General features: G+C 40.1%; 1 protein-coding gene across 17 annotated transcripts; it reads right to left on the bottom strand.

Moving 5' to 3' along the window:
* Positions 1 to 2,214: 2,214 nt before the first annotated feature.
* On the bottom strand, positions 2,215 to 25,111 carry B3GALNT1 (beta-1,3-N-acetylgalactosaminyltransferase 1 (Globoside blood group)). 17 transcript variants are annotated; one of them, XM_045514545.2, is made up of 7 exons: positions 23,793 to 24,002; positions 17,120 to 17,217; positions 16,147 to 16,248; positions 15,993 to 16,031; positions 10,341 to 10,405; positions 7,410 to 7,506; positions 2,215 to 4,765 (listed from the first exon to the last, which is right to left on the bottom strand). In XM_045514545.2, exon 7 carries the CDS (start codon positions 4,730 to 4,732, stop codon positions 3,737 to 3,739), a length of 996 nt encoding a protein of 331 aa, XP_045370501.1. In that variant the 5' UTR covers positions 4,733 to 4,765; positions 7,410 to 7,506; positions 10,341 to 10,405; positions 15,993 to 16,031; positions 16,147 to 16,248; positions 17,120 to 17,217; positions 23,793 to 24,002; the 3' UTR covers positions 2,215 to 3,736. The 17 variants fall into 17 exon arrangements, with proteins under 17 accessions (XP_045370501.1, XP_045370499.1, XP_045370502.1 ...); XM_045514543.2 differs by having other exon boundaries at positions 16,147 to 17,217; XM_045514546.2 differs by lacking the exon at positions 17,120 to 17,217.
* Between the last annotated feature and the right edge of the window lie 1,126 nt (positions 25,112 to 26,237).

Below are 26,237 nucleotides of genomic sequence, written 5' to 3'. Positions count from 1 at the left end.
TGCCCCCACGAGCCCTTCCCCCATGACACTTTCTGATCCGCTTTTCACCTTTCCCTAGACTTGTTAATATATTGCTAAAACATTTCTGTTATAAAAGTAACATCCTCATTGTTGAGAACGAAGTAATAAAAGGTACTTTAAAGGTAACAAAGCTATTGAGAGGAGATTCCTGGTAACATTTGGTATTTTCTTCTCCTGCTTTGTTTCTATAGTTTCTACATATGTAGCGAGAAGAGGGGAGAGTGTTACTTAAAACCTTCATTGCAGCTGCTGCAACCTTTTAAGAGAATGATGCAATTCACCATGAGGGACGTTGATTTTTCATTTGGGAAATGTCTTGAAGGGGCTTCTTTAAGGGGAAAATGTAAGTAGCGCTGACCTCCACCCTTCCTCTCACATGTCTAAAAGGTGAGAGTAAAACATAGAAGAGGGCTAAGTCGAAAGACATTTTCAAAATTGTCCATTGAAAACCTAAAGCTTGCAAATGTGGAGAAAGGGTCAGATGTGAGGAGAGACTTATCCAAGTGCAAGTATTATGCCTCTGTCACTTACCTTAAATACTAAGTGATGGTATCCATCCTTGTTGGGCCCTCCTTTGACTCGACAGGACCCATGAGACGGCTCTTCCCTTGGGCACTAATTCTGCCAAGGGACTGCCCGCTCAAGCTGCCTCTTAGCTTTTAGGGCCCATCTCCCCCGCTTGCTTCCATCTCCTACCAACACCATCAACACAGGCCACCTGTTTCAACTCCTTAAAAATTTGGTCCCATATTAACCACACATGGGATAATGAAGCAGCTGATGGAGAGTGTGAGGGGGTCCTAGTGGCTCTCACAAAATCCAGAGGAGTTGGCTTAACATAGAGATTAATTCCTGGTGGATTAAAAGAACCCCAAAGATGCCTGCCGCATTTCCCGCATCCACCCTTCCTGCCCTCAAAGCTTCTAGTTCCTCTTTCTCCCTCCATCCTGCCCTAACTGCCTGCCAGACCCCAGGAGAAAAGAGCTTTATCCCCCACCTCCTGCCCCTGTTATAAATAGCTCAGCTATGGCTACTCTTCATCTGGCGGGTTTACGGGAACAAGATGATGCCAAGGCCGTTTACGGTGGGGCCAGGGAAGGATTAAGAAGGGTGAAGGGGCAGCCCCCTCAGGGAGGGTCTCAGCGCCAGCCGCAAGTGAGCCAGAGCACCTCTGGCCCCCGGGAGCCAGCCTCAGGATCCAGATCCCGAGCCCCTCCTCCCTTTCACACACTAAGTGCGGCAGATGACTGGACCCAACTGTTCCTTCCCCAGCCTGTAAAAGAACAAACATTGCTGGCTGCCAAAACGTGACTTGCACTATTTCCTCTGAGACCACGTTCCCTCACCCCCACTTACCACTGACACAGGGCTTGGCATGGGATTTGCTTTGGTCAGTGGCTATTTATGCCAGGGTGTTTCCACCAGCTTTTTCCCTTCCCTCTGTAAGAACAGCATGTTCCAGGCAGGGGCTGACCTTCAGGTGAGAGGACACACACAGCAGCCAATGCTGGCAACCAGGGGCGTGCAGTGCGGACGAAAAGAAAACACAGTTGTCGTCAACCTCTGAGACCTGGGAGTTGTTCCTGCAGTACAATCCGGCAAAGGCTCATGTGCTGGGGTCACAGACTCAATGCTTGGGGGCAAGCAAAGAAAATGAGTGCAGCAGAGAGTGTGTTAAGACCACGGGGACGGCAGGGCTGTGGATGATGAGAGAGAAGCAGCCAACGGCTAGGCTCCAGTATTAAACTTTGTTATCAGTTAAAATAAAAAGCACTGTTGCTTTGGTTAAACATCAGAGGCAAAGATTTTAATAACACAGCTGACTGATATTTACCACTTGAAAGCTTAGACTATTAACAAACATGAAGTTAAAAACAAAAAATGACTCAACCTCAATGTTTCTCATAATCATTTAACTCTTCAGAGATTAAAGCACCAATCTGTAGTTGTAAAACTTGGCAATTATTCACATTTCATTTCTATTTTTTGTCTTATCTAAAAGTGAAGGGAATTTATTTTTTATTTTAAAAGTTCTTTTTAAAAGTTCTTTGAGTTAGCTTCCCAAACTCCCATGTAAATCTATGCAAATTCAATCAGATCTCATCAGACCACAAAAATAACCACCACCTGTCGTAACGAGTGACTCCCGAATGAATGGGAATCAGTAAGGGCACAGACTGAGTCCACAGAATATTTCATTTAATTGATTTTATTGTCACTGGATCAGATCTGAGATGAGGGAAATGGAAATAGCCTGGTTTATAAAGATCACACATTAGGATTTTCCTAGAGGAGAATTATAAATATGAGTATTATAAGAGCTGACTATGTAACTTCATCTTTTCTGCCAATGGATTTCATCTTCTCCCATCATGTAATCCAGAATAAAGGAATCACTCATCCCATATCAAGCATAATAGGAAACTGCAGCCCCAGAACAGGGGCCAAGGAGGGCCCCTCCTTGACCGACCAGTAGGTCAAAGATGACCTACATCACCACGCCTATGAAGAAATGTGCTTCTCTGTGACGTGGAAATCAGATCTGATTTTAGAACACATGGGAGGGCTTCTCTCTGGATGTGAAACTAGTAACAATAGCAGCAGTGTTTTGTTCTTTCTTCCTCTTTATCCGCGAACTGATTGTTAATGAGAAAAACAGGAGGCAGTTAACAATGCAACTCAAATCTTTAGTCTTCTCCTTCCAACTCAAGTGCCGAAATAGGACACTCCTTTCATAATATCCTGGCCATCAGGTTTTTTTTTTCTTTTCTTTTTTGCCTTTGGAGTTCTTTCCAAAAGTAAACATGCTGCCTTGGCATTCTTATTACTCCTAATTTCCAGGTAGAAAAATGAGACAGATGAAGTGACATCTAAAAACACTGGGGATTATATTTTTAAACACAAGACAATAATTTAGATCTTTTTGCTCTAATTCTTCTCTATATTACCATGATGAAATATTTATCAAAGTCCAAATTACTGGTACGCAATAATGACCAACGCCTTCACATTAAGGGAGCTATCAAAAAAAAAAACAAAAAAAAAAACTCATCAACAAAGTAACTGGAAAAAAGTTTAAATATAAAATGTGACTTTCACTATTCTGTTTATACAGTACTGAAACAACCATAACATTCAAATACCCAGAAAGTGCAAAACTCGAAGTAATATTAACTAATTCTGAGATACTGCAACATCTTGAAGTACTTTCTGACCAAAAACAGATGAAATTTTGTTCAGTATGACTTTATAGTGTTTTACACAGAACTATGTATTTTAAAAAACTGGTCATCCATGTAACGTATACACAAAACCCTGAACTGACTGGACTATTCAAGGACTAGTATTCCACACTGCTTTGTTGTTACGGACGAATGAGCTTAAAATTTAATGAAACACTTTTAACAAGTTCTAGTCTATAGAATGACATGTTCAAATTGTTTGGTCTTATTACTTTTATTAACAAAAACCTCTCATTCCTTTATAAGATGTTTAATTCCTCTGAATATCATCTTTAAAAGGCCTGACTTGATTGTTGCCAAAATAAACCGCAGGTCAAGTGCAACCCTCCAGGCTATGGGTCCTTCACGAGCTTCAGTTCTGTGTGAGCCACACGGTGACCTTCCCATGAGTTTTCCACTGGAGATTTCACAGTACTAACTTTAACACTTTCCACAAAGTAAACCCTTCTCTTGGCTTTGGGTAGAATGGCATTTTAATAATGGCATGTGGTGTTCCTTAACATAACCTGCCAAAATGTGATAATTTCCTTGGAAGAAAAGCCATGGGCTGCAATCACACGTCTGAGCTGACAGACATCCAGATGGATCCTATACAAAAAGAAAAGGTTTGTGTCTTCTGGGATGTGAATGTCCACTTTTAATAAATTCAAACAAATCCCAACATACACATCTTCAAACTTGATGGGTTTCACGTGACTCATCATTTCGTAGATTCTTGGCACCAAATCTCTGGACATTATATAACCCAACCCACTGCAGTAGGGAGGAAACACCTTGAAGGGATACTCCTGGTATGAAATATGGTTTTTTTGGTAAAATCCTCTAAAGGAATAATTATCAATTAGAGGATAACCTGTGAAAAACTTCTCTGAGTGGTTTAAATTTAAAAGATACTTCACTAAATTGCCAGTATTGATAAAAACATCAGTGTCTGTCTTCATGATGTACTTGGCATTGGGGCAAAACTCAGTGACCCACCTGAATGCCATAATCGTTTTTAAGGTCAAGTTATTGTAGGTGTCCAAAAAATCTTGTCGTATTATGTCACCATAAAGGAGGTGTTCATCCTCTAAGGACAATGCTAACACTTTGTCCTCCCTTTCAGCCTGTTGGCCTAGTAAGAAAAATGTAAGAACCTCATATCCCCACCAAGACTTCTTTTCTCCCCAAGTAACTCTAATGGCCTGTCTGGCTTTCACGTCTGAGGGGTGCGAGGTCACCAAGATGACAAGAAACGGGTTCTGATGAGAGCAGTTGGAATGCTCTCGAAGCGTGAAGCGGAAGTCTTGTCTATAAATGGGCTCGTACTCGTAGAAGTACATCCAGTTCACACGCTCCACCACATTGTAGTGGGGCAGGCTGAGGTACCACATGACCAGGAAGCTCAGGAGCGACAGCAGCAGGAGGCTCCATTTGAGGGACCTCAGCGACATCCTCCCAGGAAGGGCGGCCAGCAGGGCCGGGGCCATCCACAGCGGCTCGGCGGCACACGGGCTCGGGTCCTGGAAGATTTACCAAGGATCTGCTCAGTAGTCCACCACCCCAAACACACCTTCAGATGTCACCTGATTACCTACTTGAGAAGAAAGAGTTGGGAGAACAGAAGCTCCAAGGCAGAACCAAAAATCCTGACCTGAATCTACTTAACTTCATTTAACTGTAAGCAAATGGCTACCAACAGCCAAAAGTATATTTTAGCTTTTATATGTTTTTAGGTTAAAAACATATCCTTGATTATTTGGGAAAACTTAGTACTTCTTGTCTGACATAAATAACTGTTGAAATAATTATTTACTTCTTTATCATAATGGTAAAGAACAGAGACAGTTTTTTGGTTTTTGTTTTTTTGTAGATCTATATTTTAACCCCCCATTACTCATTTCTTTCTGTCTCTCTGGATATCCAGGACAAAATCATTAATGCGAGGCGATATTACCAACAACATGTCCAAATAAACCCAGGATCTTTCTCAGCTGTATGATCTGATGTGGATTCTAGCAAATCTGGAGTAAGGAAAACCCAATAGCTACAATTATTCATGGTGACTTGCTGATATGGGATGAGATAAACTCTTCTCCTGAAAGGCGCAAGTCCTCTAGACACAAATAGGATAACCATCTCTGTAGTTTTTAAATGCACAAGACTATTAAATAGCTTTTACTTGCCCCAAACACCACCCCAGACTCCTTTCTACCTCACTGGCTGAGTTCAGTGCTCAGTCTGGACAGCAAGTACTTAAATTCAAGACCTGGCTCTGTAGTATGAGTTTTCATGTGTTCCCCATCCTAACCTGTTCAGAAATCCTGCACCATTTAAGAAGCATGGGCTGGAACCTCCTAGAACACTTGCTTTTACAAGGAACTTCCAGCTGAGATAGAAAACAGAGCTAGGAGACACAGCACAGTCAGAATGGAGTGATGGCCACAGCCTCAGCTCTGCTTCAGATCCCAAGGAAGAGGTTGGTTTACAATTTTGGATGCCACAGGGCTTTCCCGGTGCCATGATCATGGTCCTCAGTCTAAAGACATTCATGTACTAAGTCCTAGACCTTCTACACCCACAGACTGCGCCAGGCACTAAGGAGGCCAAAGGCAGAAGGAAATGGGAGGAGAACAAATCCCAAGTCAGCACGTAAACACAGCCCAGCGGTGTAGTACAGACTGCCCACGTCACATGCCAAAGGACTTCAGGATGAGGGACAGGTCAACCACACGAGGGGCAGGCTGAGGAGGCTTCTGACCTTTCACCCACAGTCACCTAGGGGAAGGGTCCTAGGAACCCAGAATCTGCTATGGAGGCTGTACATTAATGATATTTTATGGAAAGGCTGGTCTACCAAGGGTTCTACCTTGGTCAGTCTGAGGTCTTTGGACACAGTTCTTCCTCTTAATACATATATAAATGACAGGATCTTGAGACTCCTTGTCCTCTCTATCTCGCTGTATCTTATCTGCCCGGATTATTTCTGGCCACAATAATCTTCCCTATCGCTAATGCTTCTTATATTTTAAGCCACACAATAAATGGAATGTTTTGGCTAAGTCTCCAGTTTGGTTTCATGTATGTGTGTCTTGCCTCTCCACTTACAGTCTATGACCTCACTGACAAAGAACATTTTTCTCACAAGAGTCAGCATGCAAGACAGGGAGGGAACTACAGCGGGAGGGCAATGAACACTGACTTGCTTGATATACTATTTCTATTTGTATAAAGATAAAATGTAGATGTACCCATCCCACCCCCATCCTCCCCTCTCCCTCTTACTAGCTTTACACAGGCAGCTCCTAGAAAAACCTCAAACAGAACAGACCTAGAATTATGGAGGAGTTAATATCTTCCTACACTTTCTCCTCACCTGGCTACTAGACACTCCAGAAGCCTAGGGGGCTCCATTTAATCTCAGCCATTGACGGCCTGTACATTTATTACAACAGTTAATCACACGGTGGTTTTATATCTTACTCTAACAAATCCACACACTGTAACAAATTTTGGACAAATGAAAGAGAAGTGTCCTGAGTAAGGGCATAATTTCCAACTGCACACAGGTGTGGAGGCCCTGCTACTCCTCAACAACGGGAGGAACTCAAAGCAGCAAGTGTTACTATAAACGTTCGCTTATGTGCATTCAACAAGCCGTGGTTTCTAAATGTGAAAACTGACTGTGGCTGTGATGTCTATTGCTCACTGGCCCACAAAGGAAATAAAGCAGCGGCAAAAAGAGGAAGAACTGTCTATTCCAGAAGGGGGAAGGTCTTTCAAGGACTGGCTGGAACAGACTTCAGGTTACCCACAACAGACGCAGCTCCAAAGGCAGAGACCAGAATCCACACCCAACTCTGTCCTTTACCAATCAGGGCAAGGGCATGTTTATCTCTGGGAGTCTCAGTTTCCGCATCTCTACACTGAAGATGCTAACCCGGTGCAGATTAGTGACCGCTTGTGCAGAGCATCTGGCCGGTGTCAGGGACGCCACACACAGGCTGTCGTCACCAGCTTGCTCCGCCCTTGGCAGCTATTCTATCCTGTTGACATTCACTAAGTTGATTTGTATTGTCAAAAGGGATTGTCCTAAAGAAAGAATCTTGATGAATTCTTACTATTTGTAAAGTGTTTCAAAGCCATAAATGGATTTCTATTTCTTACCTTCTTCTTGATTTACTTCTTCTGAGTGAAAGTCTTTCACCTTCACCAACTGAGCATTCAGCAGTGAGTAGCAGTCAAAAAATAATGCTTGAAATTTCTGTAAGATAGATAAGAAACTGAACAGCATTTACTTGTGGGTCAAGGGATTAGAAGTCAAAAGGAAAGGGAACCCCTGCCCACCCCCGCTCCAATTCCTTTCTGAAATAAAACATAGGTTGAAATAAAAAGTTAAAAAAACCCACAAAACCCACCAGTCCACAGAATTCAGAAAGTTCATGAGTTCATCATGGAAGAAGAGCATCTAAGTTCTCATGTCAGCTGATGTCTCAGTTCCACTTTCTACCACAGTTCCACTTTCCTAGATAAAGAACTTGGGGGTCACTAAAAGACGTGAAACACAAAACTTCTAAGAGACACTCTGCTGGCATCCTGTCTAATTCTCTGCACCACACACATTCATGGAAGGCAACCCTGACGTGAGACTGTGAACTACCACTTCCCAACCCACTCCTTCCTGGGCATATACCTACATCTCTACTCATAAATACCCAAGACACGTTCGTAAACTGAAAGACAGTGAGGCACATCTCACTTCCTGCCATGATTCAGCATTCTCATACCTTGGTTTTCGCTAGTCAAGTTTAAAAATCAAAAGAGGATGTGAAAAAGAGGAAGCAATGATGTGTAATCACTCCTTATGGCAAAAAACACTCCAAAAGGATTAGAGTCAAATGGGAGAAAAATGAATCTGTAGGAGCACTATTCCTTTGATAACTATGTAAGTTTAAAAAGCTAAAGCTCTAATCTATTCTTAGAAACAATGATCAGTACATATATGTAAACTAAAAAAATTGCAGTATATTGTATATATGTATTTACATGCAATATAATGTGTATGTGCAGTCAAATTGTAATAATTCTATGTAATAAAATTGAAAAAGAAAAAAAAAAAGAGAAAATATAAATGAACATTTCAATGATTTTGAAGTGGGGAGGAACTTTCAATTATTCCATGTAGGGGGAAAACACAGAACACATAAAGGAAATTTGATTAAATAAAAATTTCAAAAAGTTCTTGAACAAGGTTGAAATGCAAAAAAACCAAAAAACAACAACACAACAAAAAGCACAAACAAGGTTGAAAGATAAAAAAAGAAATGGGAAAAATACCCGAGAGACTTATGATAAAGAATTTATATGCCAAATAAAAAAAGTTCATAGAGTAGTAAGAAACAGATGAACACAAGAGAATAAATGGCCCAAAGGGAAATTCCCAAAAGTATTGCAAATGGTCAATAAAATAAGGAAAGATATTCAAACGCACAAGTAAGCAGAGATATTAACAAAAATCCCAAACTAAAAAAATCAAAGAAGAAAAGTGATAGTACTCAGTTTGTGTGAGGAAAAGAAGCATTCTTGTGTACTTTCTGGAGAGAAATGTTAAACATTTATCAAAAATTTGAATGTGCACACTCTTTGACCAATACCATTGCCAGCAATTTCTCTTAAATAATCGGGCAACTGTGCATAATTTATAATATAAAAATTATTTTAAAGTCTCCCAATAGGGAATTGGTTAAACAAAATTATGATACATCCGTACAACAGCATATATTTATTCATTATCTGCAATGATGCTTATCTATATTCCATTGATATATTACTAAACGAAAGATGCAGCTGCAAAACTACAAGTGTAGTACGATTCCTTCTGAAAGATGAGAAGACTCCATCGGTCCATACAGTCACACACACAAAGCAAGATGTCTGGCAGGGTGTGTCCCCACATGTCAATGGTTTCTACTCTGTGGGATTTCTGGATGATTTCTGTCTGTCTTTCTTTTTCCTTTTTGTAACATGTGTATTTTCCACACTATTTGTGTACTTTCTTTGTAAGTAGATTTTTTAAAAAAGCCAAAAAACTGGATTTCATGCTTGCATGTCTCTAAATTCCACTGAACGGAAGTAACTGCAAGCTAGCAGTTAGGACCCTGAGCTGCATCTTATCCCAACTCTTCTCCCACGGTGTGGGCATGTACGATTCATGACATTTCTAGTAGGTATTATTCTCCATTATTTCAGTAAGTCTTATGTCAATACAGTAACAAACGATTTTAAAAATCCATTCAAAGCACAGTAATTCTAATAGAAACCTAACAGGTTTAAATTATCTAATAATAATAGCATTACACACATATACATGAAACAGTTTATAAAGTGTTTCAACAAATATTAATAGCTCCCCCCAATAACCCTATGTTGGGCCAACTGGTTTTACCGTACATATTTCACAAGTGAATTTCAGAGAGTTCAAATGAAATGAAGGTGAAATAAAGACCCTTTCAAATAGAATAGGACTTACAAACTAACAAACTCTAGCTAAAAAAGTACCAAAGGAATGTATTTTAGTAAGGAGAAAAATGAACTCAGGAGGAAGGAATGAAACGCAAGAAAAAAAGTAAATAGAGATTATTAAAAGATAATGAAAATTAGTAAATATAGATGCTAAAAAAGAGAGAGAAAGAAGAACAAGCACAAAAACAGTATTTTTTTGTGTCGTTAAAAAAGCAAAACTAAAATACTATATAAAAATAACATGATTGCTGTAAAAAGATTTTCAAAGGAAAATTAAAATATGTTAACATTCCTATTTAGCTCAGGAGGAACAAGGAAAGACTGAGAAACTTTTTTGCAAAAAATTCATTTAAGAATGCATATTAACCTTTAAAGTGACCACTGAGAGAATACATATGAAACATATACATTCCACACAGACTGAGAAATAAAAGAAAGAAAGGAAGCTATCAGTTCAACAGAGGAGAGGAGAAGAGACAAAAAGCAAAGAAAATGCATGGCAAATGGAAAACACAAAAGAAGACAGCAAAAGTAAATTTAAATGTATCATCAGAGTAAATACGAATGTAAACTCACCTACTGAAAAACAGACTCTCAGACTGGCTCAAAATTCTGCCTTATACTGCTTATAAGATACATGCCTAAAACAAAACACAGAAGTTTAAAGATTAGAACATTTTTAAAAATCAGGAAAATGCCAATCAGAAGTCCATTGTAGTTACTTATTAATGTCACATATTTTAAATGAACAGCACTTAAAAGGAACAAGGAGATTGTGTTACTAGTAAAGAACCATCCAACAAGATTATTTAACAATCATGAAACTATTTAACATAAAAATATAGTCTCAAAATATATAAAGCAAATGCTGAAAAATATGAGTACAAATGGAAGAATCTATCATACTAATAGATTTTTAACAATTCTCTCTAAATAACTAACACATCAAGCAACAAAAACAGAGATCTGAGTGTTTCAAATAATTTTATTAATAACTGTAATTTAGCACCTTTCACCCAATTAAAAAGAATAGGAATATTCATTTCAAGAATATATGAAAAATTTATTTAAATTGATCACATTAAGTTACACAAGTCATCTCTTTTTCAAAACTCAATTTAACACAGGCCTCATCATCTGACTACAATATAATTTTAACTTAACTACAAAAACATAACCTGAAAAACACATAAACAAAAAAGCCTATCTGGAAACTCAAAACCCTTACACACCAAACCCGTATTAACAAGAATACCGTACTGGTAATTATAAAACACCTGCAACTGAATACAGCAATGTATTACATTTCAGTGAGGGAGCTAGTACCCAACCTCTTATATGAAAACTACTGCAGGAGAAGACAAGTTGTTTTATTTTTGTTTGTTTGTTTGTTTTTTTGCCTTAAAGAATGATCTGCAGTTCAGGGGAGCCAAATAGCTCCAAGTGAAGAGGAAAAGCTCTTCTTTATAGAAAAATGTTAATTATAAATGTAGATAGAATGACAGAATGAGAAAACCATCATTTTGCAAACTCTCATGAAATCATCAATTCAGGCAATGACTATCAATCAGTGTTTTAACCAGCAAGCAAAAGACTGACAGAGAATCAGACATCTGTATAGTACCAAAGATAACTTTACTTGTAAGGACTGAAAAAAAAAAAAAATTTACACCGGAGGAATCAGAGTGCTATCACTCTCACCCAGTCATCAATCTCAGTATCATAAATAATGGAACAAATGCATTTCTAATGAGAAACGTGTCTCCTAATGAAATACAATGTGAAGTGTGCATCTTAGCCAAAATGTTTAACTGGAATCTAATCATGTTTTACATGACACATAGAAAACAGAAGAACAAGCTAAGGAACTCCACAGGGAAACACTCAAACCCAAGAGGTGGGGTGTTCTGTGGGACAACCATCATGGTGTCTGCAACTAGTCAACCCCATGAAACACGGATGGTTCTAGATTAAAAGAGATTAAGGGACACACACAACTGCAGCGTAGGATCCCAAACTGAATCCTGGAGAAAACTAAAGACAATCTAGACATTAGGACATGCGAAAGGATTATTCATTTTGTTACGTGTGATAACATTAACTGAAAATATTCCTGGGTAAATCAGTGTGGAATATCCATGCAATGGAATGCTACTTAGCTATAAAAAGAAACAAAGTACTGATACAGGTTATAACAAATATCATTTAAGAATTCAGAACATGGATGAACCTAAAAAACATGCTAAGTAAAAGGAGCCCAACACAAAAGACCACATATTGTATGAAATGTTGAGGAAAGGCAAATCTATAGGCAGTAGGTTGATTACCTACCTGCAGCTGGGATCAGTGACTGCAAATGGACAGAAAGGATCTTTTTGGGGTGATGGAAATATTTTAAAATCTGACTGTGGTAATAGTTGTAGATCTCTGTAAATTTAGTAAAAAATCACTGAATTGTACAATTAAAATAATTTTACGCTATGTAGGTCATACCTCAATAAAGCTGTTAAAAGTTTTGTAATTTTTAAAAAACTTTCTTATTTTTAAGAGTCATACACTGATATATATATAGGAGTAGTATGTCAAGATATCTGTGTTTACTTTAAAATTTTTCAGTAATAAAAACTAAAGAGAGTTAAGAAAAGAAAAGAACTCCCTCTCTCGTACATTTCTGGTGGAGTGAAAAATGGCAACACCTTGAGGAGGGCTATCTGGAAAAACAGTACTTACACAAATGACAAATACATTTATTCTTTTATCAGTAATTTTGTTCCTGAAATTTATTTCAGACATAGCTGAGTATGTACAGAATGATATCTGTATATAAGGTTATTGGCTGCAAATTGTTTCTATTAGCAAATAATTAGAAATAAACCAAGGGATCACAATGAGGGATTCCTCAGATAAATCAAGATACCACCACCCCATGGAAAAGTACACAGCTATTAAAAAAAATAATAAGGATGTTCTCTAAGTACTGACATGGAAATACTTCTAGAAAATATCAAGTGAAGATATAAGATACTGAACAATGTTTATAATATGTTAACTCTTATCTTAGAAAGGAACAAGAAATGGAGCCAGTATTTGTATGTGCATAAGAAAAACAATGGAAAGGCACACATGCCGCGGACAGAGAGGAATGGGGTGGACAAGAAAAAAGGTGAGAGCATTCCTGTTTATATCAGTTTGTTATACTATTTAACATTACTTTGTTATATTATTTTGTTATGTATGTAATATTTTTATATTATTTTGATTCTTAAGGTACTTGAATACATTAAAAGTTAAAATAATGAAAATAAAAATTTTCCCTTCCTATTTAAAAAAAAGTGCTACTTATAAAAATGCACTAGATATAAATAAAACAATCTTTACAGAAAATCAAATTAATTAAAAAGTAGAATTACTTTATATATTTTTTGGATCCATGTGGTTTTTTTTAACTGGCATATAATTTATATACAGTAAAATTCATCCTTTTTACTGTACTGTTCTGTAAGTTTTGACACTCATGTAACCACCAGCACAATCAAGATACGATACAGCTCCAACACAACAAAAATTCTACTAGTGTCCCTTTGTAATCAATCCTCCCTCCAACCCCCAGGCAACCACTGATGTTTTTCATCCCTGTAGTCTTGCCTTTACCAGAAGGTCACATAAATGGAATGATTTGGCATGCAGACTTTTTAGTCTGTCTTTTTTCATCAGCGTAACAATATATTTTTTAAAAAAGACTGAAAATAAATGACCTGAATACAAGAAGTAAAAAAAAAAAATTCTAATGTTATTACTAAGAAAATAAAAGGAATAAAAATAAAACAAAATAAAGAAACACAAAAAGCCAATAAAGATTATTAAAAAAACAAACATTAGGGATAGAAGGGAAGTTCCTTAACCTGTTGAAGAAACCAAACTTAATGATGAAACTTTAGAAACATTTCCAATGAAGCCAGGAAAGACAAGGATGTGTGCTATCAGCTCTACTATTCAGTGCTGTTCTAGAAAGCCTTACCACCCACTGAACTAGAGGAGGAAATAATGTAAAAATTGTAAAGGAAGAGGGAAAAACTGCCATTATTTTCATACTATATAATCATCTACACAGAAAACTCAAGGGGAAAAAGACAACATATAAAAAATAATAGGTTTACCAAGAAGCTGAATATGAGCTCACATACAAATCAGAAACCTTAAAAAAAAAAATCTAATAGGAAAAACACAATAGCAACAAAAACTACAGCGTCAAATAAAGCTAACAAAAGATGTGCAGGACCCTGATGTAGAAAACTAAAAAACTTCTCTGAAGAATGTAAAAAAAAGTAGTAATGTGTTTGGGGATGAGAAAATTCCAATGTAAGATTCCACTTCCCCACATTAATCAATAAATTCATACGATTATGAAAGGAACTTAATGATCTAGGAATATCCAACACGATTTTGAAAACAAAGAATGAAGCTGGGGTTGGGTTGGGGTGAGCTGGGTGTTATCAAAGTATTTCAGAGCTACACTAATTAAAACAGCATAATGGAACACCAGATTCAACAGCTGGATAGCACGACCAGAAACAGACTCAGTGGTCCACAGGGACTTGAAAAATGGCCAAAGTGGCTCCACAAACCAATGGGGAAAAGATTCAATAAATTGTTTCAGAATAAATGTGGAAAAAGTAAAATTATATTCATATTCATTTCCAAAATAAAATACCAGGTAGATGAAAGAATTAAATGTAAAAAAAAAGCAAAACTAATAACCTAGGAAAATAAAGCAGATATATTTGTGATCTTTGCGAGGGGAAAGTCTTTGCAAACCAGTCATAAAAAGTATATTCCATGAGGAGAGGAGAAATAGACTGGGTCAAAACAAAATATGAAACTACTTACAGGGCAAGACACCACAAACACAGTTAAAAGATGAGTCACAGACTCAGAGAAGTTATTGACAACAAATAAAACAAAGGACTGGCATACAGAGTCCCTTCTGGATATATGTATTTGTTATATAATATATTCACAAGAATCTGCTATCATTGTTTTCTGTTTGTGTAAAGTTTATATAAAACTTACAAATCAAAAGGAAAATGAGTGGCATATGAACAGGTTTACGGAAGAGGAAATAAGAATGGCCAACAGATATGAAAAGAGGGTCAATCTCTATAGCAATCAGGGAAATACAAATTAAAATCGGATACCAGATTTTTAACCCACTGGACAACATTGAAGTTTAATACTCATCAACTACTAGAGTAACTGCTCTTTGTAAGACACTGTGGGTAGAAGTACAAACTGTGACAGCACCCCGGGTAAGCAATATGGCTGCATCTAGCAAAATTGAACACCAGCCATTCCCCTCCTGGGAACACACCCTAGAAAAACACACGTGGAGACAGGTACAGGCATGCTCCTTAGGGGGCTACAAAAGCAGGAAATTTGAGGCAACCTAAACGTGCATCCACAAGATAGTAGACAAATAAAACTTGGTCTGCCTTCCTATGGAATCCCATGAGACAGTTAAAATGAACTGATGTAGTATATCAATTGGAACAGTTCTCAAAAATAAAATGTTGAGTAAAGAATACAAGTTGAATGATTATACATATATGATACCATTTACACAAGCAGTTTTAAACCACACACAAGAAGCAGCCTTCAGAAACAGCTAAGCACATGAAGCTGGTTTTGGAAGGGACTGCAGGAGTACCTGCCGCGCTAAGCAGTGCAGGCATCGCTGTGAAAGAATGAAGCGTGGTGAGAAGGGGAAAAAACGGATCAGACACAAACACTAAAATATTAGCAGTTGTTAATTCAGGGTGATAGAAGTACACAGGCCTCTAATATTCATAGTTTTCTTTGTATTTTAAATTTATCAAAACTGGGGGAAAAAAGATAATGAAAATACCTGGGTATCAGTGTTAGACGGCCCACCCTAAATCCTGGCTGCAACACTGACTGGTTGTGTGTGTGAGATTCATGTGGAAAACACGAATTAACCAGTCAGCACAGGGGCACTCAGGAGTTTCTCAAGTTAAACGACATTCAGGCATGTACACAAACGCACACACTATGATGTCACAGAAATCAAGCTGGCCTGGTCTGAGACCTGGGATTGGCTCATTTGCTGACAGTGGGTGCACCGGCCTCCTGAGGGGAGGGACAGACAGAAAAACCTAAAACATCAGTGAACAGAAAAATATAAAAAGGCCCAACAGGGAAGTACACTATTACCTTTTTTACTGACTTCTTAAATAATAATGTCCCGTATCACTGTCAAGAAACAAATTATATTTATAGTTTAAAAATCATTTCCATTTTATAAAAAATAAGCTTGTGATTATATTAACTGCACATGCATTCACCAACTAGATTCTAAATACTTTACCTTAAGCAAACGATCTTCTCTATCTCACAAAGCTAGCACAATGCTGGGTGCACAGCAGGCCACCAGTAATTACTTGTTGATTTGGTGGTTGATCTACAACAGCTGAAGAAATATTTCAAATAATAGGAATGCAAAAAAACCTCCAGAGACAAAACAGTCGTCAGCTCCCAGATTATTAAGTGTGCAAACACTTTAACCATCAAATGAAACCACCACCCTCAGAGAAGGAACTCAGTTAATAAGCACAGAACTTCATGCAGCCAAAGTGGCTGCATCTGTGACTTATCTATGGGTGTTACAGAACCCTATCAGGGCTGTGGACAGAAAAACTGGAAATCATTCAAATAAACTATTACTTTTTTAATGGAGCGCTTCTCAGAGTTTTCAAATGTTAATATATATTCTGAGAAGAGGCTGTATTATGCAATGTTTCTCAAATTTATCTGAACAAAGGAACTATTTTAAGTTTCAGAGCTTCTAGCAGGACTAGAATTCCATACTTTGGGAAATTCTGTCCTAGAACATCTGTATAGTCACTGAATTGAGAAACTATTCAGGCACTGATAGGCACTCACTCATGTCATCTTCAAGAGAGCCCATAAACTAGGGCACTTTTAAAACCTTTACTGTTCACATTTAACAAGTGAGGAAAGTAAGGCTTAGGGAAAGTCAATAACTTGCCCAAAGTCCCCAGCTTGTAACTGGTAGAGACAAAATCAAACAGGACTTCAAACCTCATGTTCTTGGCCACTGCCCTTCCTATCCTAGGGAGTCTGCTGCAGCCCTCTTGACCATAACTGCTCTGGGTGGGTTTTAACTTCTCGCAAACATTGAACCTTGAGAAACAGTAAGGCGGCATCACGGCCTTCCCGTCTTCACACAGAACGACTCAAGACTCCCACTCTCAAACCCTGAAATATGAGTAATTAGCAAAAGCAATAAATAATAACAAATAATTCATGCAGATATAGACCTTTTTATTTTGCATCAAAAACATGCTGGGCATGAGGAAATAAATTGGAGGGGGGTGGTTTCCAGATAGGCGAAAGAATCAGTTCAAATGCAAGGATGCTGGAGAAACAGAACAGAGAGTTAGTGCAACTGTCTGTTTACCATGATTTTAGCAACAGCCCCTGTCTGGTCCTGGCACTGCAGTAAGCACTTTTGGAGACCTGCTCCTTAGTCAAGGTCTCACATCCAGCAGGGCAGGGCTGGGAATCCAGGTGTTCACACGCTCTCAGTGGGCTCTATAACTGCTGCACTGCACGGCATCCTTCCTAATTTGTTTTTACCTTTCGTACTTTCTTCCATGTAGTACAGCACCTCTGATTTTCCTCAGGGATGAAGAGTTGACAAAGCTAAACCAGACACTTTAAAAAAAATTTCTAAATGCAAATACTATTCAATCACCAAGCAAATCATGTTCAGCTCTTTCTAATTCTCACCCAGTCAGTTTTCAACCTGACTTCTCTTCCAAGTAAACTTCAGAAATGGAAGAATTGCTGAGGGGAATAATGTTAGTGAACTTATATTCCAGAGAAAGTTTCTGAGCTCCTGCAAACATCAGTGAACACTCAGACACAGAAGCAGTGACCATCAGGAACCAGCAGAAAACCACTAAGAACATTTCATCTGATTAACCCCATCCCCATTTTCAAAAGCATTCCTCAATCAGAAGATCAAGGAAAGCTTTTGATAACACATAACAATTGAGCATCTCTTAAGAGGGCAGGGCAATGAAAGGTCCTTCTGAACAAAATGGAAAAACCTGAGTCCAGCGGCAGTGCCTAGATGGCTCACAAGCAGCTGATCCACCTTGGCCAGTAGATTTTTTTCACACATCTCGAGGGCTCGTGCTGGACTGTGACTGTGTATCACCAAAACAGCCACAGACCTGCCCTCCCGCTTAGGTTCTAAAGCTGGTAGAGCATCTTCATCAACCTGGGGGAAAATCTTTAGGGTTTAATCACAGGCCCATCTTTAGCCTTTTCCTGTTTGATTTTCTTATCAAAGACAAATGAATGTGGGCTTATTCAATTTTGTAGACAAGAGAAAATAGAAAATTCATTAGAAGATATAATTACAACCTAAAAAGCTTTCAACAGGTTAGAATAAACAGATGGGAACAAATTTATTGTCCTATATCAGAGTTTCCAAAACCAACTGCACAAGAGAGGATGGGAGATCTAAATTTAAGAGGACCTAAAGGTTTTAGCTGAGTATGAGTTCAATATAAAGAAAGGTGGTGATGTAAAGGAATAACTGGAGAGTCAGGAGACAAGGATTCTAGTTCTAACAGCTGTAGGAGAGGGCAAGTTACTAAATTTGGGGAGTTGCTTTTCTCATCAGAACCTTTAAGAGACTGGGCCAGGTTACCCCTCAGGTCCCATCTAGGTCCATCAGAACAGAGACAGTGTTCATTTCTGCACATTGCTGTACCCAGCACAGTGTCTTGCACACAGAAAGAACCCCCAAGTACCTATAAGCAAATGACAGTGCTAACAGAAATTCTACAAGTTAATACCATAATGTGTCCTTCTCCCCCAATACACATACAGTGAAAACCCTAATACACTCTTGGGCTCAAGAAATAGAAAAAATGTCTGGGCAAAAGGGGTCATAATCCCACAGCCACAGATATGTTCCATTTTAAAAGGACCATCAACAAGTTACATTTAGTTCAGAGGAGGGTTAATCACTTCACATTAAGACTGGATGAAGTAGTAGCTGAAGGAGCTGAGGAATGTTCTATTCTGGGGAAAACAAAAGTTTAGAAGGATATGGTAGACGCTTTCGGGTATTTTGAACAATATGTCAACTCCAGAAGGCAAGTGGAAGCCCAAAGATAAAAGCCAGTGGGATGGGTAAGTATAGATTTCTAGAATCGGCAGAAATCTTCAGGCGGTGGTAGGAATGTTACAAAGGTTAATTCTTTACTGAGCTTTAAGTTATTTTAAGTAACTTCTGAGGTCCTTTCCAACGCCCAGATTCCATGACTTTGTTATTCAGGTTTCAAATGCAGTATATAGAAAAGGTTTCATTTTGCGTAAAATTTTTAAATGGTTTCAAAGAATGAATCTGAAGTACTGAATTTAAGAAAAAGCCCCACTTCAAGCATAACTTCTGTGATTGTTATACAATTTTAAGTAAACAGTGAGTACCAATACCTAACACTCCACTGTTACTCATCCATCCTGCAACCGGATCCCCTGCTGGTTGCTGCAGTATCACCTTCCGATACTCAGAGACAAAGGGGAGAATGTCTTTCATTCTAGACTCATTAAATTAGAAGCCTCCTGCCTCTTGTTTGTTGAGGCAGAAGACACCTGGGTTTTTAAAAATGTATTTTAAAAAGACATATTATATACTATTTGTAAACAAAGTACTTTATTGTAGGACTATCTGGGAACACAGTGTTCCATAACCATAGGCTCCATTAACTTTGGATCAAAAATATTTGAAAGAAATTCCAGAAAGTTCCAAAAAGCAAAACTTGAATTTGCCATGTGCTCGGGCAACTATTTACATATCATTTACATTGTATTTACAAAGATTTACATTACATTAGGTATTATAAGTAATCTAGAGATGATTTAAAGTATAGGGGAAGATGTACGTGGGTTATATGCAAATATAGCCATCTTATATAAGGGATTTGACACGGATTTTGATATCGAAGGGCATCCTGGAACAAATCCCCTGTGGATACTGAGGACAACTATATTTTATAGATTTCTGCGGTTGTGGTGTGTAGAATCCTTAGGCTGAGAAAGATGAGGAGCAGCCAATAATAGTAAGACCTGACCAAAAAAATTTAGTTGCAATTTCCTTTTTGTTTCTGCCTTATCTGTACTTGTATCCAACAACAACAAAAAATACACTCTAATTTGCAATACGTGTTAGAATTTTAAGCAGGGTTTATCTTTTTAAGGGAAAGTGGACTTTGGGGCTTAAGTCTGCATCACTTCTACAGCAATATACAAAGCACATCTCACCATCTGGTAAAACAGGTGGCACCATCCCATTTTTCAGAGGCCTGTGCAGCCCAGATGCAGGTAGGCCCAGAACACAAACTCAGGCTCAAGTCCAAACACTGTGCTCCTTCTCCAGAGCATGATGCCTGCAGAAGAGCCCAGCCTCATACCTGATCCCACAGCCTCTTGAGATTCCTGGGCAGGGAGCAAAGAGTACAGCAAAAGTGAACGCGCCTCTGCCCTCAGTGGCGGGCAGTCTGAGGGAAGAGGCAACAGGAGGACTGGGTCCAGAGAAGCCAGGGAAACTGGAGCAAAGATCATACAAGTAAGGCAGAACAGCACCAAGGCTGACTTGAAAGCTGGCCTGCCTATCTCTGTTTTGTTACTAACACCTTTACTCATTGGAGGAAAAGGACAGGGCGAGCTGCTCTACTTAACATTTCTTTCCATTGTTGCCCTAGGTTAGGAATATTACAGATCTTTGTCAGTCTTGTCTGTCACCTCTTCCCTTGCTCTTAGTCATCTGAGTACACTGCATTCATTCATTCATTCAATCTGCCAGACCTGAGTTAGAGGCTGTGTTGCCTGACCCTCAAGTTGCAGACATAATGCAGAGCATGGAGGAAGGTTCAAGACTCCAACTTGCAGACAACATTATGAGCAAAACCCACCTGGAGAAGATGGAGGGAGACAGCTTAGCTCATATGTCTCCAAACTTGTGGTCAGCATCTATGGCAGGGAGCTGAGTTTGCATTCTCAGAATGTGTGGATGCATAAAAAGGGCAAAATTATACAACTTATATCAGTTTAGACAATGAAACTATTTAATACTGAGATAAGAGTTGATCAGAATTTTTTCTCCTAGAAAGTGGGTAACTCCATCACTGAAAACAAAATCTGTTACCAAAATAGTAGCCAAATACAGCTCCAGATAAAAGACATGGTTGTAGTATGTGGTTGCAGCTTTGTGAAATGTCTAATGGAAGTAGTGCTTCTTTAATTCTAACTTAAGAGACTACTCAAAGTGCACTGCTTGGGAGGTTCTAGTCCAGGAGTGGGCAAATGTTCTTTTTTCTTTTTTTAATAAAATGCCAGATGGCAAATATGTTTCCTGTGGGCCATATGGTCTCTGTCCCAGATACTTGATTCTGCCTCTGTAGTGAAAATGGAGCCACAGACATTATTAAACATATAAGTGTGGCTGTGCTCCAATAAAATTATTTTCAAAACAGGCTGCTGGTCTGGAAGTATTTCTTCTAGCCCCATTATCTTAGAATAGCACTAAAACCTCTTAAGATCTCTCTTCTTTAAGTTTCCTCATTACCCCCAAAGGCCACAGGACAGAAAGGAGATCCTAGTGCTGGAAACATGTTTCCCCCATGAAACGGTTCCTGGAGGGAGCAGGGCTGAGAAGTGTTAACTTAGGCTGTGGATGCTGTAAAGGGACAATAAGAGGCCTTCGCCTCCTGGCTAGCTACTTGGGTCAGGGTCAGACCCACAGAGCATGGGCAACAGAATCTACTCTAGTTTTCTGGGTTTTATTCCTTAATTGCTCAGAGTTTCAAGGGGTGCAAGTTATCTCCCAGGCCAACTCTTCAATCCTGCAGCCTCTTGGGGCCCCACTCTACAGATTGTTCTGTGGCTTCATCTCCCCCTCATCAAGACGTGCCCTCTGCAAATCCCTCTAGCTCATACCCTCACCTTCCCTTCTCTAATTCACAATGTGCCAAGGGCTCTGGCGCCTAAAACAAACCAGTATGTATAATATGCAACTTTTTACTGAAACAAAATCATCGTTCATGGTCCCCAGAGATATTTTGCCAAAGAGACTGCTGTTAAATGAACTGCAACTTTGGAACTTATCTATGGTGCCAGGTCACTTAAGAGCATCTTGTCTGACCCCCAGTTTTGACCTCATTTATGAAGCTGTACAGTGTGGTTACCTACCACACAGTGAGCAGGGATGAGCAATGACAGCTATTAGAGCTGCAACAGAAAAGCATATCTGGCCTGGACATTATATAGCTGTGAAAGGGATAAAGGTGTTTCCTAAAATGGGATTCTACCTGTATCATCCAATGGTGGACAGAACAGAGCTGGAGACTGGTCTCAGAGACAAGGCAAATCATTGGACGGGGAGGGAAAAGACAGAAAAATATCAACTAGTGTATTTTCTTAGGGATAAAGAGAGTTACATTGAGTCTGATTTTGAGGTGAAGATGACCAAAGTTTAGCTAAGTTCTCCTGAGATACCATGGTATTTTAATAATGATACAATTTATATATATTATTATCCAAATATATGTTATCCAAAATGGTTTAGTTGAGCTTAACCCTTGCAACTCCTCAAATCCTTTGGGGGAAAGAAATATACTAGAATATATAACAAAATTTGTAGCTGCATAAATGATCCTTAAAATCTTGTAAAGGACACCATCATGGTCAATTTTAACCAATAAGGATAATTTCTCAATTAAAATGAGATGAACCTACCTGTAGAATTTCAGGTGAGACTAAAGCACTAGCTGAAGTTTTTTGTTTTCAATATTCCATGTTTTAATTAAAAAGATGTGCTGTGAACTACTGAACAGAAGAACAGAAAAGAATGTACCTGGGTCGTAACAACAACATGACACCAAAATCAACCTTCTATGAATGTATGTAGTATGTATATGCATGACTGGGACATTGTGCTGTGCACCAGAAATTGACACACTGTAACTGACTATACTTCAACTAAAAAAAAAAAGAAAATAAATAAATAAATAAAACCAACATTCTATATCTAGCAAGCTGCTAGAGGAGCAAATCATTATGTATCAACATTCTTTTCATTTTCAGAAAAGCTTTGATCCTCACTTCTTCCTCCTTACTCTCAAATCACTTCATATATCTAACATGTAATTTTATTTGGCCACTGCTTTATTTTCTGGGTTGGAATTACCCAGTGACCATTCATTTGAATGAAACTTCTAGTCTAGGAGAACGAAAATGTCTTAGATTCTTATCTCGAAACGTAAACAGTTCCCTTCCCTACACTGATGCAGGTTCAAAGTGTGCTTTTATCAAGCATCAACACATTCTGACAGCACAAAATCAGCTCCCCTACTTCTGTCTAAGCCGCCTGCGGAAAGCTAAAACACAAAGTTGCTTCCAGCTGAAGACTGCAAACTCAAATCTTCCTTATCTCGGAAAGCAGGGGGAAAAAAATAAAAGACATGGTTTGGTTAACCTGTTCCTTGTTAGTAGCTCTACCTGACAAAGCAGCCACCTCCTAAATGCTGGTACTCTGTGCAAAGTACACAGAAAAAATCTGCTTTGCGAATCTCCCTCCTAGAACAGCAGTGGGGAGTGGAAGAGAAGGAATACGAATGCTACTCGTGCTTGCTGCTGGCATCATTCCTTACCGCTTGGAAAAGTGAGACTCCATTGCACCTTAAAGATTTCTTTCAAAATGCCTTGTATGTTCGTTAAGATTGCCTCTTATAAACCATGTTGCTCTAGACCCTTGGGGTTTCCTCCTCTCCCTGCCCAATTCGCCCATTCTCCTCCTTAGGTCCGTATTCCTCCCAATCCCTCCCCAGGAGGAAGCAGCCTCCCACAATTCAGCTCCCAGGCCCTTCCCCAGCGCCTTGGGAATGCGTTCTCTCCGGGCCTGCTGGGCAATCTCACATCAAAACACCGTTCCCGTCCTCTCTCCCTGGCCAATGCGCCTTGAGCTTCTCCCGGCTTCTGTCGCCAGAGCGGCCCGGAGCGACGAGGTGTGGGCTGCGCCCCAGGGCAGAGCAGGGAGGACAGCATGCTCTTCGCAGCCGCGGCCTGGCCCCGCCACGCACACCGGCGCTCCTCAGTGTCACCCACGGCCCCGCCGGGCCCCACCTCCCGCGCTCACCCCGTGGAGCCGCCGATCATCGCGGAGGCCCGAACCCCAGGGCGCGGCGGCTCGCAGCGCCACCCCGGCCGCGCTCCGGGAGAGGGCCGGAGGAGTGGGCGGCGCCGCCCTGCCCGCCTCCTGCCCAGCCGCTGGGGCCTCGGTATCCCGGAGGAGGGAGCGTCCCGGGAGCAGCGGGTCCCAAGGCCACGCCCGCCACCCAGCCCCGGGGGTCTCCAAGGCCTCCGGCCGTCCCACCACCCCCTGCCCATACTCACCTGCCGTGTGCGGCGCGCACCCTACTCCGACGCGGGCGGGCGCCCGACGTTCCCTCCCCGCGCGCACACGCAGCCTCCCCGCAGCCGCACGCACGGCCGGGCGCGCGCAGACCACGCGCCGCGGCCGGGAAGCCCCTCGCTCACTCGCTCTCTCGCACGCACGCGCGGGCCCGGAGCCCCGGCGAGGTCTCCGCGGTGGTCTGGGCACGCCGTCTGGATTCTCGTCAGCACCTTGTCCTCCAGGCACTGTGGTACTAGGTAGGCATTTTACATTTGAGGCTGGCAGGGGTTGGCGACGTAGCGGCCGACCTCGGCAAGGGTTTCTGTTTAACACTCGCTCCTCTTTGCGCTGCCTGCTCTGATTTCCGGTTGTGTAAATACCTGGCCTCGAGGCATACTGGAGGGGTTTACTTGTTGAAATCCCCACAGAGCTATGAAAGAAAGAAGAAACCTTGGGAAGTTCTTTGCTCTCTCAAGAAATGCACGTGCCTCTTCTGGAGTCAATAGAAAATGAAGGGTGGGGATATGTCGGGGTTACAGTGGTCTGAGACGTGTACAGGAGTCCCAGGGAGTCGCATGTTCTCCGGAAATGCCTCTGGAAACTCTCCCTTAGTCTGGAGAATTCAAAGGTCTGTCCCACCCTGAGTCATCACCAACTCTTGGTCCTAGGGAGCTGGATGTTGCGGTATGGCTTCTGGTTGGACTTGCCTCTGCGTGGAAGTTGTTGAATAAATCCAGAAATAATATTTCCTCTCCCGGCACTCCTGGAATAGTGCCAACTGAAGACAGTTCCCCATTCTGGCCACTCGTCTGTGGCGCTGTGAACAGTTTGGCAGCAGCAGCACGGTGTGGGAAGTTGAAAGAGTAGTTCAGTGAACACTGATACACATTCCTCCGAGAATGAGTAACTGTTACCATTTTGCTGTAACTGCTTTCTTTCTTTCTCTCCTAAATACTTCAGCCGGCATTTCCTAAGAATAAAGACCAAGACACTCTCGTATGCAACCATGTAAGAACCTGAATTACGTCTAAGAAACAATGATTTGATATCACCTAGTATCTAGCCTATATGCAAATTTCTCCAGTTGTCAAAAAAGGTCTTATGTATTGGTTTTGTAGACAGATGGTCCAGTGAAGATTCATGCATCACGTTGTTTGTTAGGTACCCTTTGAATGCAGAACAGTCCTCCACCTGTGTTATTTTGTGGTATTGACTTTTTGAAGAGTCTAGGCCAGTTATCTGGCAGAGGATTCTTTCTCAATTTGTTTGACCTTGTTTTCCTCCTGATGTCATTTGACTTTTTCTCTAGCTCCCACATTTCCTGTAAGCTAGAAGGAAGGTTGAGAGGTTGTTAGATGGCAAGGATCCTCGTAAGATGGCATATTTATGAGGTGCTCTTCTTATTGTTTTCCATCAGGTAGAAAGTAATTGTAAATATTAAACACCTCATATTCTTATATACTTAATATTAGGTCGTCGTATTATCAGTGATCAATGAAATCTGAAGTGTCCTCCAGATGTCTCTAAAGTCCATTTTCCCTTTGGTGGTTAATAGGTAGTCTGTGGAGTGGAAACTTTGGAACTGTTTGGAAGAGAAAGTCTTAGATCCCTGCAGGGTTACAGATGCATTCATCTAGGTGAATAGAATAATCTGTCATCTGGATCATTCTGGTACCCACTACTTCAGATCACCTCGTGCTAGATGCTTCATTGAATTAGACACTCTAGCTTCATTCAAAGAACAGTAAAACTCTGGACTCTGGAGTTTGGGCCACTTTAGAGTTCCTATGGATAATTGTGGTAAAAGCAGTGATACTTTCTACAAGGTCTTGTGATGCTTATTTTAAGATTTGATAAAATCCAGGAGTTTCCTACATTTAGCTGGGCATACTTGCAGTAAACTCCCATTTCCATTCTAATAACAGGAACAAATCAAGAATATGTAATAGTGTGTGTAATCTCTGCCT

The sequence above is a fragment of the Camelus bactrianus genome, chromosome 1 (genome assembly GCF_048773025.1).
Source record: "Camelus bactrianus isolate YW-2024 breed Bactrian camel chromosome 1, ASM4877302v1, whole genome shotgun sequence".
In the NCBI taxonomy this organism is placed as follows: domain Eukaryota; kingdom Metazoa; phylum Chordata; class Mammalia; order Artiodactyla; family Camelidae; genus Camelus; species Camelus bactrianus.
This window is presented reverse-complemented; position numbering and strand designations above follow the sequence as displayed.